Source organism: Spermophilus citellus (genome assembly GCF_964194105.1).
Source record: "Spermophilus citellus genome assembly, chromosome: 3".
NCBI lineage: Eukaryota > Metazoa > Chordata > Mammalia > Rodentia > Sciuridae > Spermophilus > Spermophilus citellus.
In genome coordinates this window covers 11160974-11173989 of record NC_138184.1, presented here as the reverse complement: position 1 = coordinate 11173989, position 13016 = coordinate 11160974, and the positions used below count along the sequence as shown (strand labels likewise).

At 60.3% G+C, this 13016-nt stretch overlaps 1 protein-coding gene across 5 annotated transcripts in view; it reads left to right on the top strand.

Moving 5' to 3' along the window:
- The window catches only part of CACNA1A (calcium voltage-gated channel subunit alpha1 A), a 232268-nt gene that overhangs the window by 204784 nt on the left and 14468 nt on the right, over positions 1 to 13016 (top strand). For 3 of the 5 annotated variants that reach the window (XM_081284893.1, XM_081284891.1, XM_081284892.1), the window contains 6 exons: positions 6548 to 6664; positions 6975 to 7040; positions 7209 to 7324; positions 9091 to 9241; positions 10360 to 10487; positions 12582 to 12678. In XM_081284893.1, coding sequence (XP_081141019.1) covers positions 6548 to 6664; positions 6975 to 7040; positions 7209 to 7324; positions 9091 to 9241; positions 10360 to 10487; positions 12582 to 12678 — 675 coding nt within the window. Of the gene's footprint in view, positions 1 to 6547; positions 6665 to 6974; positions 7041 to 7208; positions 7325 to 9090; positions 9242 to 10359; positions 10488 to 11734; positions 11832 to 12581; positions 12679 to 13016 lie in introns of all 5 variants that reach the window. The other 2 variants (XM_081284894.1, XM_081284895.1) reach the window with 1 other exon arrangement.

Genomic DNA, 13016 nt, shown 5'->3' with positions numbered 1-13016 from the left:
TGGCTGCGGCCAGTGCTTGGCCAGGACCTCAAGGAGAACCAGGGCCCCTGGGGACAGGGCAGCCCTTAGGAGGACAGTGAGGGAGATGAGGGCATCCAAAGCCCAGACGCGGGGCCGCGCTACAGGGTGGGCTTCCCTGCCTCTCGGCCGACGAGTGTGAACAAACAATGCGGATAGGTGTGTCAAGGGCCGCGGAGGCCCCGAAAGGCCCCCAGGCTAGCCCATCCAGACACTCAGTGGGGCCAGAGAGACCCCTGCTGTCACTTGTCTGCGCAGACCCTCTGCGGCTCACAGGCAGGAGGGTACCCTGGTCCTCAGGCCAAGGCAGGGATGACACTCCCAGGACCCCAGGAGAGTCCCCAGGACACCCACCCTCCTCTGCCCCCGTAGGAGAGGCGGCAGGTCCTTGGTCCCAGGCCCACAGCCCTTCCTTCGTTCCCAGACCCCAGATGTCCTGCCCAGGCCCTCTCCTTGGCCATTTGCCAGCGAACCCAGGCTTGGGGACCCTCGGGAGATGGTGGGGAAGAGATCCTCAAGGGGGAGCAGAAGGGAGAAGAGTGTGGAGGTGGGGCCGGGTGGGATGGACGGCGCCCTAATAACAGTAAAAATAATGCTAACCGCCGAGGACCGGCTGTGCCAAGCGTCTCCGTGGACGGGCTCCTGCACCAGAGAATCCCCCAAGGGGATGTCCTTTCCCTGAAAAGGACAGAGAGGAAGGGAAGGGACTCGGGCCACCAGCCGCCGGCCACCTGGGAGCTGTTACCTGCCCAGGCGCTGAAGTGTGGAGGGGCCACTTCCAAGACCAAAGCCACAGAGCAGCAGGGGCCAGCCCACCGTCCCTCCTGACCCCCCCAGGCACCGCCCACTGGCCTAGGCAACCCGGGGAAGTGAAGAGACCCGCCCTGGTCCCTCAGCCCGGCCCTGGTGACTCTGGGGAGCACCTTGGCAGCCCCAGGGTGTCCCCGCCTGTCACCCAGGAAGGAGATCCTGGGGCCCATCCCCCACCCGCCTTCCAGGAGGCTGCCACAGAGAAGGGGGCTTGCTGATGTGTCCCCACCAGCACGCGGGGCATCACGGCCACTTCTGTGCCCTCAGCTGCAGCAGAGCCAGGAACTCCCTCCCCAGCCCTGAAGGTTTTCTCTAGAGGAGTCTCCCCCACCTGCAGGCTTCCCCACCAGGACCCCCAGGTCGCTCTTCCTTGGCAGGGTCTGGCCCTGATCTTCACCCTCACTGTCTGACCCAGGGCCCCGCCTGGCAGTCGTAACAGCTCACCATCCCGAGCGCAGGACAGCCTGAAGCCCATGTCCCTTTGGGTGAGGAGGCTGGGAAGGGCTGCTCAGCTCCCCAGGACAAGTGGAGGAAGTTGGTTGAAACTTCCATTTGCCAGTGAGAGATCTGCAGGGTCGGATGCCCAGCTGTGTGTCCTGTCTGGCCCGAAGGCATAGGAGCCTAGATACTAGGACATCGCAGTAGCCAAGCAGCCCTCCGTACCAGCCACCGGCGTGCGGGCAGCTGTGTCACCTGTCTCCTGTAGAGTGGGCAGAACTGGTGCAACTGATCCCATCAGTTCCTTATATGACTCCCATTCATGCACACATTGAGTGCCTACTGTGTGCCAGGCATGGTAATGATGCTGCAGGGGGAACGGGGGGGGGGTGCAAAGCAAAACAGAGCAGCGTGCGGACACCTGCTCCCAGAGATCGGGTGTTCTAGGGGGAGCGGCAGCGTTTTTACAGATGAGGACGCTCCACGTGAAATGCTTGGCACAGAGTCTCCCAGGAAGTCTCCCTAACGGTGGTTATTATTATTGTTATTGCTATTGTTGCCGTGGGTACCTGGGCAGTGTGGTAGCCAGCCCTGCATGGTCATATCCTGAGGGGAAGGCTTCAGGGGCTGTCTGGGCCCTCGGGCATGACCAGGTCCCAGCTGTTAGGTCTCAGGGTCCCCCTCTGCCTCCCAGGTAAGGCACCAGGTCTGAGGCCAGAGCCCAGCTGCGGCCGGGGGAGCCAGGCCCCGGGAGGGCAGGTGGGGGGAGGGTGCCGAGCGGCCTGGGGACGGTTGGCGCTGCGCGGTGGATAATGACTGTTTCTTGTCTTGTCTCTTTCCATGCCTGCTGTTTAAACTGTATATTGGCACAACGCCGTCTGAAAAACTCATCCAATCAAAATGCACTATGAAATTCATTTGTTCATCCATGACGTGGTCTGTGTGTTCATACACCAATGACTTATCTCCCAACCCACCGCCACCACCACCCCCACTCCCCGCCCGGAACCGAAACCCATTGGTTTTTTGGCACTGGTTACAAATCAACCTAAAAAACGCTGAACTCCGCCCCCAACCGCCCCCGCCCGCCCGCCCCCCTCCATCTTCAACATCCGCATCTAGAATCCGGTTGGTGTTACTTCTTTCTGAAGTCTAAATGCCTTACATTAACTGTGAAGCATCTCGCATCCGCACGCATGGCCTGCCCTGGCTTCCTGGGGGTGCCTGTCTCCCCTCCCTCCCGCTCCCGTCTGTCCGTCTCCCTGCCCCACCCGCCCTCCCCTCCCGCTCTGGGTGTTCCTCGCAGGTTCTGGATGGAGGGTTTCCATTCGGGTGGGTTTTCATCATTTGCAGAAAAAGGACTGTGCCTGACCCAGTGTTCCATCCTGGACCCAAGGGCCGGCCCGCCAGCATCACCCACACGCAGCCCCCCAGGCCCACCACGCCCAGCCACCTCCCCACACTGCCACCGGGTTCAGCTCGGGAAGCCCAAACCCACTGATCACCTCCCGCCCCTGAATCTCTTCCACTCTCTCCCCTCTGGCCTCCAGCCTCAACCCCTTGCAAGCCCACTGTCGCGGCCTCCATCAATAGAGATGCTCCCAGGCCAGCAGGGAGACCTCAGGGCGAGGCGGCATGCAAGCAAAAATTTAGGGACAGGGGAACCCAGAGTGGACAGACTCGGGTCTGGTGGCCCGCTGAGGCTCTCCCTGCAGCCCTGATAGGCAGGTGTGCACGCTGCACCCACACCCAGTAAGTGCTCAGCCAGCGCACACCTGGCGCAGGTATGGCCTCTAATTCACACTTTTCCTCTTGTCTCTATGGCTTTACCTCTTGCACGCACACACACGTGCACACACACATGCACGCACACACACGCAGTCCCTCTCCTATATTACTTCCACCCACCCTGAAGGGCCGCCCCCCCACCCAGCACACACCTCCTTCATCTCTCCCTCTGACTCCGCGCCTTCCCCTCCCACCTCTGCCCTTCTGCCCATCATCACCAAGGAGCCCCTGAAGGGCCCCACTGGTGGCATTTTGCACTGGATCCCTCCCTGCGGACAGCGCACTCCTCCACCGAACAGGGAATGATCACCAACTGCAAGGTGGGCAGAGCCAGCCACCGTCTCTGCCCCTTGCCTGAGTGAGGTGGGGGTGGCAGGTATTGGTCCAGTAACCCTTGACCTCCACTTGAAATCGTAGCTTCTCTGCAAGCTGAAGGCTGAGCAGCATGAACAAGGTAGAGAGGGGAGAAAAGGGCATTCCAGGCCCCAGGACGGTGGGTGAAAAGGCCCTGGGGCAGGGGAGAAAGCAGGGGTCCGGGCTGCAGGTGAGGGAGTGTGGCTGGAGCAAAGCGGCAGAGGAAAGCTAGCGGAGAGCTGGGGAGGGAGGGGCCCTGCCAGGGGACGCTGCTGTGGAATCTTAAGCACCAGGAAAGGCCTGGAAAGATTGAAGCGGTGATGTGATTTGAAATGGTTGAGATGAGAGCACCTGGCTACAATGAGATGAGGCTGAGCTGGAGGTGGGCACCAGGTCCCAGCAAGAGGTGACAGGTGGCAGTGGAGGCAGCAGGGAACTGGAGGGACTGGCTCAGAGCATGGGGCTGGACTGGGCAGGAGGGAGCTGGCCCTGGGAGGAGGAGGAGTGGGCGTGGTGAGTTTGAGGTCCCCGCAGGACCCGGGAGGCAAGCAGCGGGGCGTCTGGAGCTTTGGGCTGAGGTCGGGCGGGAGGAGGGGTCTGCAGAGGGCAGAATTTCTGTGCATCCCTTGGGCAGGTGGTTCCCATGTCCTTCTGCATGCTCGAGGGACACCAGGCTCTGAGCCGTCACTGGAGAGAGGACCACAAAGGGAAGGACTCCATGCCCCCAGGGCCTGTGGCCAGTGGCAGGGCAGGGTCTGGGGAAGCTAGGAGGGGGCTCTGGAGGCTCCGGGGGCACTCAGGACGTGGTGCAGGAAGAGACGGGTGGACGAGGGCTGCCGGGACCCTCGCCCCACCAGACCCCTCCGGTCCCTACCCCACCTCCCTCGTGTCTCCTCCCTCGGCTCCCCAGGGGCAGCATGCCGTCTGCACGTCTCCCTGCCAGATCCCGCTGCTTCCGCCTGGTGGCAGGCTCCATCCTGAGCCCCGAGGCTGCTTCCAGGGCTGCCTGCCTCTGCATGCTCCCGAGTCCACATGTTATGATCCGCCCCATGGAAGGGATGGCTTGCACTCTGGGGGTGTACGGGAGGGGGCTGGGGACACCTGGGCTGTTGGCCCCGTCCCCAGGTGGAGCTGGGTGGCCAGGCAGGGCTGGGGTCAGGTCAGGGGCACGGAGGGTGATCTCGGAACCAAGCTGGGCTGGGGCTCTGGTGAGAACTTGGGTGTTCTCACTGACAGGCCCAGTGCGGTCAGGTAGGGCCCAGCCCCTTCGGCCACCAGGCCTAAGGGCCAGCTGCTGCATCCCATAGAACACCTGACTCACCAGCCAACCGAGAGGCCTCTTGCCAACCTCGGAAATTCCACTCCCAGGCCAGAGCTACTGACAGACACAGGCCCCATAGCGGGGAGTCCCCCACAACCCTGTGCCCCAGAAGCACCAAGGACAATGTCCATGTAATCATTGCCCAAATTGGCACACGCTTGAGACCGGGAGGGTTGCTGCGATACCTGGGCTCCCCGTATGGGTCGCCCTGCGCCATTTGCGGGGTGAGGGCTCAGCAGTGCTAGGCCTTGCTATGGGGCCTGAATCGCTGCTCCCACAAATCCCTTAGGCCAGACTCCAGGTGGGGTCCCCTTAGCAGGAGACCCACTAGCCCCCGCCTCTCACCCCCCAAGTCCTAGCCAGCGGCGGGAGGTTTCCACGTCTGCCCGAGGCAGGGATCACTCAGAGGCCATGAGCCAGGAAAGCCAGCATCACTGCTAGAACGAGGGGCCTGGGAAAGCTGCAGGGCATGTGGCCAGCCTCCAGGGCCATAGGGGCCCAGGCCTGCCCCAAAGCAGACAGTGACCAAATCCTATTTTTAAACAATGTCAACTATTTTCCATAATCAAATAAAAAGATGCTACTCAGGCCCAACAAATTAGCTTCACTGGCCAAACAGGTCCACTTGTGATTTCTAGCCCCCCAGCCAGGGTCCCCTGAAGCCTCAGGACAGTCATGTAAACACCCAGGAGTTGTGACCACCATTCCCGCCAGCCTCCTGCTCCACTTTTAGCTTGGGTGGGAGGACACAGAGGCCGGTGAGCAGACAAGCTTTTTTGAGCAAATCAGAGTCCACCCAGGGAGGTCCTGGGGGCAGGGACGGCCCCACCTCCCGGCCCCCCCGCACCTGCCCCTTGGTGGGCTGGGGGTTAATTCGGAGCTCACCCGCCCCATGGGAGCTGAGTCGTTCCTGCTTCCCGCAGGCCTGGTCCCGTGACACTCCACCCAGCCCCAGAAGCTGAGAAGCCATCCCTGAGAGGGGGGAAAAGGGCCCCAAATGCATCTTCTCCGACTCAGCGGGCAGCGAGGACTCACCCTGCAGCCGAACAGCCCCAGCTCCCTCCCGTCCTCCCCATTCCCGCTCGCCAAGGGGGTAAGGAAAGATGCTCTTCTGCTTCTCCCCATTGGCTCCAGCCGCTGCTCCTCTTGGCCGTGGGGTGAGGTCAGGGCGGGCAGGAGCGGGTGGGCAGCTCGGCAGGGCAGGGCAGGGCAGGGTGCCCGGTGAGTCCCGTGACAGATGCATTTCTGGCTCGGAGCGTAACATGCCCTCGGAACCCGCACATGTCCTCCAGGCCTGAGCGTGCTGGCGACCCCCACCCCGCCCCCGCCCCCGCCCCGGTGTTTGTGCATCGTACACGTGTGATGGGTTCCGCAACTTGACCCGCTTGTGTCCTATCGTCTCAGTGCATTTGGTTGTTGGGAGAAATAAAAACCATCTCGATTTTTTTCCTGATTGGATGATTCGGATATATTTTCTTTTCCTTGATCTTTTGTTATTTCTTTCCCACCCCGTTCCCTTCTCCTCCTTCCCCCTTTTCTTTCCTTTTCCCCACTGCGGGTGGGGCTGGCAGGGAGGGCGGATGCTTTTGAGTTGATGCCTTTCCTTCTTCCCACCCTCTGCCCCTGACTTCCTTCCTTTTTTCGAGTTTTCCCTCTGCACCATTGCATTAATAGTGCTTTCTCTCCTTTCCCTCCTTATTTGGGGTCTGGCTTGCTTTTTTCCTGTTGGTTGGCTTCATGTAGGGGCCTCTGTGAGTGGTGACAGCTCTGAGCTCCTGGGGTGGGTGGATGGTCACCCCTCTCCCTCCATCTCCCCAGAATAACTTCATCAACCTGAGTTTTCTCCGCCTCTTCCGAGCTGCCCGGCTCATCAAACTCCTCCGTCAGGGTTACACCATCCGCATTCTTCTCTGGACCTTCGTGCAGTCCTTCAAGGTGAGCCCCTGCCCCTGCCCCTGGCCCAGGGCTCAGAAGAGCGGACTCCTGTGCTCCAGAGGAATCAAACTGGACGTGACTCTGTGCAGGAGCCATCCTGGGATGCCATCTTCGGGGCTCCTATCTAACTTCTTGCCCCTGGGGTGTCTTCAGAGCTCTGAAGGCCTCATCACAGAGCCCCAGTGACCAGCGCTGGCGGGACTCGCGCAGCATGTGCCCCCCTCCCCGACCAGTGGGGGTCGCGCTGGGACAAGGGAAGGAAATGGTGGGCCGAGGGGCCCAGCACCCCTCACTGCCTTCCCTCCCGCAGGCCCTGCCCTATGTGTGCCTGCTGATTGCCATGCTCTTCTTCATCTACGCCATCATCGGGATGCAGGTGAGCGCGCACTCTAAGGTATCGGGCCACCCAGAGGGGCAGCCGCCCCCAGGCAGGAGCGGCCCAGTGGAGCCCAAATCGGGTGGCAAAGAGATGGAGCTGGCTTCCCTGAAGCCACGGGCTGCGGGGCGGCAGGCTGGCCCTGGTGGTCACCCTCCCATTCTGCAGGTGTTTGGCAACATCGGCATCGACATGGAGGACGAGGACAGTGATGAGGACGAGTTCCAAATCACTGAGCACAACAACTTCCGGACCTTCTTCCAGGCGCTCATGCTTCTCTTCCGGTGAGAGGGGGCGTGGCTTCTCCCTTCCACGGGTGGGGAGGCCTTCATTCTTCTCTTCCGGTGTGTGTGCCCACGTCCATCCCCTCCGGTGGGGAACATGCGCTAATCTCTTAAATGTCCCACTCTCCTCCTCCCTTTCTGGGGAGGTTTGGTACGGGCGTGCGGGGCGCAAGGGTCCATGGCAGGGCAGTTGCTGAAGGCCTTCTTCAGGCTTCAACTCGTTGAATCCCCCTGACTGCCTCCTGAGGTGGGGACGCTTGAACTCCCCATCCGACACTTGAGGAAATTGAGGCTTAGGGCTGTTGAGGTTGATTCTTTGGTGAAGCCTGGATGCACGTCCTGCATTCCCCGAGCGGAGGTTTATTGAGCAGCTACTGTGTTCCAGGCACTGCCACACCCCGGGATACGGCAGAGGGAGAGGGAAAACACTTTCTATCCTTTGGAAGTTAATTTTCCCATGAGGAAGACACATAATTGGTAAAAACAATTATAGGAGATCCTAGATGGAGATAAAATTTTAGATCAGGAGGGCATGGGGATTTGGGTGTGGTAAGCCCAGTTATTCGGGAGGCTGAGGTAGGAGGATCGTAAGTTCGAGGCCAGCTGGGCAACTTAGTGAGACCCCGCGTCAAAATAAAATCAAAAAGGGCTGGGAATGTGAGTAACTCAGTGGTGGAGGAGGAATACCACACACACACAAAGAAAAAAAGGAGGAGGAGGGGCTGGGGATGTGGCTCAAGCGGTAGCGCGCTCGCCTGGCATGCGTGCGGCCCGGGTTCGATCCTCAGCACCACATACCAACAAAGATGTTGTGTCCCCCGAGAACTAAAAAATAAATATTTAAAAAAAAAAAAAAGGTGGAGGAAAGGGGACACAGAAATGGTGTCTGGTGCCCCGTGTGGGAGGTGCCTAGAATAGGTGAATTCAGAGCTGGAAAGTGGAACAGGGGGTGCGGGGCTGGGGGCAGAGAGCAGGGAGTTACTACTTACAGGGAACAGAATTGGGGAGGGTGAGAAAGTTCTGGGGTGGGCGGTGCTGACAGTCACTAGCGGTGTGACAGCAGTTGGTGCCACTGAGTCGTGTGTTTCAAAGTGGTTAAAACGGTCTATTTAAGAATTTTGCCGCAATAAAAAAAATAGGTTCATCTAACAACAAAAAGAAGGGGATGGAGGGCCTGTTGGTCACACCTGTCTGGAGGTGTGACGTTAGAGGGACAAAGGTGAGGAGGGAGCCATGTGGATGTCAGGAAGGGTGGCCAGGCAGAGGGGACAGCTGACACAGGGATCGTGGCCGGGACACGGCTGGCACGTTTGAGGACAGTGAGGGGCCAGCTCACCCGGAGCACAGTGACCCAGGGAGAAAAGACTCTCGGGGAGAGTCACCTGGAGGGAGGAGAGCTTTTAGGTTATGCAGATGTCCCTGGGCCCAGTCCGGCCGGGTCCCGCCTGTCGGGTGGAGCGTGGGCCTCAGCTTGCCCCATCCTGGGGGTGGAGCCCAGCGTCTCGTGTGTGAGCGAGCCCTCTGCCCCTGACCAACTCCTCACCCAGCACCAGCATTTTCAAAAGTCCCCGTGGGCTTTAAAGCTCAGCCAAGGAGGAGAATGTCCACCCGATGTCCTAGGGAGGGGAGGCAGTGGACCTGGGGCTCAGATCAGCCCACCCAGCTCCAGAGCCCAGTGTCTGACCCACACGCACCCCTTCCCGAGAGGTCTTGGCCTCCAGCCAGAGCCGGGTGCCCAGGCCCCTGATGCCCGTCCCTGTCCTCAGGAGTGCCACCGGGGAAGCCTGGCACAACATCATGCTCTCCTGCCTCAGTGGGAAGCCATGTGACAAGAACTCTGGCATCCTGACAGCCGACTGCGGCAACGAGTTCGCTTATTTTTACTTCGTGTCCTTCATCTTCCTCTGCTCCTTCCTGGTGAGTCTGCGGGAGGGGAGGCCGGGCGGGCCTGGACTCCTCTCTGGCTCAGGACCAGATTTCTCTAGGATGAGACCAATCTGCTCCTTCAGGGCTGCTCCCAGCCAGCCTGGGGCTCAGTGAACCCAAGTTTCCCAGTGTGGATCCCGCTGAGCTTGGGGGCACCCCAACTTGCACCCTCTGGGTGCCCCCGACACTAGATGACCATGTCAGCCCAAGGAGAGTCGGACACAGCGTAATCCCAGCAGCTCAGGAGGCTGAGGCAGGAGGATGGCGAGTGCAAAGCCAGCCTCAGCAACTCAGTGAGACCCTGTCTCTAAATGAAATACAAAATAGGGCTGGGGATGGGGCTCAGTGGTCGAGTGCTCCCGAGTTCAATCCCAGGTACCAAAAAAAAAAAATGCGTAAGAAAATCAGCTTGAAGGAGGGAGCCTTCTCCTGGTTCAGGGCCTCAGCCACGTGGGTCCATGGGCACTCGAGCCACTGGGATGGGCCTGGGGGAGGCAGGACATCATGCAGCCAGGAAGCGGAGGGAGATGGAGAAAGAGCCAAAGACCCAGTAGACCTTCCCCGGGCGTGCCCCCACTTCCTGTTTCCACCACCTCCAACACCTTCGGTTATGACCCTGTCAGTGGGTCAGTGTTGATGAGGTCCCAGCCCAGGTGACCTAGTCACCTCCCCAGCCCCACCTCCGAACACTGCCGAACACTAGGTTGAGCCTTTGGAGATCATTCCAGATCCAACTGATAGCCCTGTCCCTCCCCGCAATAGGGTGACAGCCAAGAGTGTCACCAGACATTGCTGCCATTCCCTGGGGAAGGCCGGGATCCCCTCCATTGGAGACCCAGATGGGGGAGGATCTGGGGTCCTCCCCAGCGGTGGTCCCCTTGGTGTGACCCATTTCCCAGCCCCCCCACCGTCCATCTGCCCTTCTCCCTCCCCGTCTGCACCCAAGCTCACCAGAGCTCACCCTCGCTGTCCTCCTTGGGTCAGCGAGTGTCTCCTCGGGGTCCACTGCCGCTCTCTGTCCCCGGGCCTCTGCGGGAGTTCAGTGGGTGCGTCCGCCAGCCACCTCAGCTCTCTCCCTCCTACTCCCGTCTCCCCCTGGGGCCCCACAGATGCTGAACCTCTTCGTCGCCGTCATCATGGACAACTTTGAGTACCTCACCCGAGACTCCTCCATCCTAGGCCCCCACCACCTGGATGAATACGTGCGTGTCTGGGCCGAGTACGACCCTGCCGCTTGGTAAGGAGTGCCTGGGTCCCCCGGCCACACTGGGGTGGGCCTCCTGCCGGAGCTGGGACGTGGGCAGGCGGGTCCTGGGCGTGGGTCCCAGGCTCTGGCAGGGACCCCACCTGCGTCGGTCCAGAGGAGAGAAGGAGAACCTCAGGGTCTCACCCCTGCCAAAGCCCTGTCCCTAGGAAGGGAGGGGAGGGTCACCCGGAGGATGAGGGAGCCCTGCTGCGCCCTGAAGGGTTAGCGCAGCAGGCCCTGGGAGGAGCTGCAGCCTCCAGTGGACTCCGCTGGGGCATAGGGGAGAGGCTGGCCCAGCTGGGCAGCCGAGATCTGGCACAAGATGGGAGCCCCAGAACCCCCTCCAAAACCTGGAGCGAGCTGGCTGCGGTGACGCACGCCTGTCACCCAGCGGCAATCAGCAAAAGCAAGGTGCTAAGCAATTCAGGGAGACCCTGTCTCTAAATAAAAGACAAAATTGGGCTGGCGACGTGGCTCAGTGGTCATGTGACCCTGAGGTGGATCCCCAGTGACCATTCAAACAAAACCACTAGAGCCGCCAGGGGGATGGGCCCTTGCCTCCCCATGACCTTGAAGAAAGAGCGTCCATCTCTGGAGACCAGAGGCCACTGCGGGCTGGAGGGGCCCAGCTCGGCTCCCCCATACCTGGGTGGGCTCTGAGTGCGCTCGACACCAGGCCCTTGCAGACACTCAGAGGCCCCTGGAGCGGCCTGGAGCCCCCAGCCACGGGGACTCTAGGTGGGGCTGGTCTCGGCACCTGAAAGTGCATTACTGAGGGGGCCTCGTTGGCCGAGTCCTCCTGTCCTCTGGCCACCGCCCTGGCAGGGAGGCCTCAAGGAGGGGGCGGGAGGATGGGTCTCTCCAGCCCCGCAGCCCAGACAAGCCCTCCCCAAGGCCAGAGGTGCCGCGGGTTCCTAACTCTTCCTCTTTCGATTTTAGGTCCGTTGCTGTCCCCCTTCTCTCTGTCACCAGCCCCCTCAGTGTAGCCCACATAGATTGTGCCAGGAGGCAAGAAGCCAAGGGCCTGGGGGGAGGTGCGGGTCTAAGACCCCCAGCACAGCCACCAGACCCGCCCGGGGCCCAGTGTCCGAATGTCCCCAGAGACCTCTCCTCTCCCAAGCCTGCAGCAGTCCCAGAGACCAGGAGGTCCAGCCCCTGCTGTCCCTGCCCCACCGAGGGCTGGGGGCGGGGGCAAAGGCAGCCTGGGCCGCGCTCACTAACCCTGTCTTCCCTTTCAGCGGTCGGATCCATTATAAGGACATGTACAGTTTATTGCGCGTAATCTCCCCCCCTCTCGGCCTAGGCAAGAAATGTCCTCATAGGGTTGCTTGCAAGGTTTGACTTCCACTAAAACCTGCTAGCATCCTGGAATGAGCGTGGCTTGGGGTCTTCAATATATATATTTCATATATATATATATATATATATATCTAAACACAGAGCCATCTCTCTCTTGCATTGAACTAGAAGACGTGTAGGCGACAGAATGCGGCCATGTGGTCGATGAAGCATGGACGCACACTCCTGTGTTCCCTCGGCCATCTCTGCTTGCTCTTAGCTGGCCGCCCATCCCGGGGTCTCCACGGCACCCCAGATCAGCTCCACCTCGGGGTGGGGTGTGACTCTGCCCCACGCTCCACTCTCCCCCGTACCCCACTCCCAGAGCCCCAGCCCCCTCCCCACCTGGCCCCTCCCCCTCGGCCCCCTCAGAGACCAGCCTCAGCCAAACCAGAGAATGTCGCCCCCCTTTCAAAATGACCCTGCGAGCGAGGCTCAGCTCCCGGCTGCCCGCCAGGAGACCCCCCTCCGCACCCACCACGTCCCAGCTCCAACCCAGGTCGAGCCCGACTCTCCCCTGCTCGTGAGCAGTGAAATACTCATTTTTAATCACCTTTTCTTCCATTTTTTCCTCCTCTTTTCCATTTGTTTGAAATCTCTATTTTATCATTTCTCTGCATCTTTCTCTATTTTTTCGGCTCGTGTGGTTTGTTTTTTTTTTTTGGTTTTGGTTTTGGTTTTCCTCCGTTCCCCCTCCTCCACCCCCTCCCTTGGTTCTGTCCCTCGTTTTCTGTTCTGTGCTGCCAGGGGCCGCATGCCTTACCCGGACATGTATCAGATGCTGAGACACATGTCTCCGCCCCTGGGTCTGGGGAAGAAGTGTCCGGCCAGAGTGGCCTACAAGGTAGTCTACCTGTGCCGACTGCGGTGTCCAGGCACTGGGGATTTTTCAGTGCTCGACAGAAACGCCCGGCCGAGTCTTCTTCCACCCCCCTCTTTTCTTCTTCTTGTTTTTTCTTTTTTCTTTTCTCCTTGAGTAACTGGCTCCTGCCGTCCCTCTACTCTAAGCAGCACAGTGTTGTCCTTTCTGATGAGTGTCTACGTGCTCTGAGACTCCATTATGGCCGACATGCTGGAGGGAGGGGGGGGACACCCAGGTCCCCTGGCGGCCACTCGGTCCCTGGGGAACCAAATTGGACACAACCTGCTTCCAGGGAGTCACAGTGGCATCTCTGACCCCAG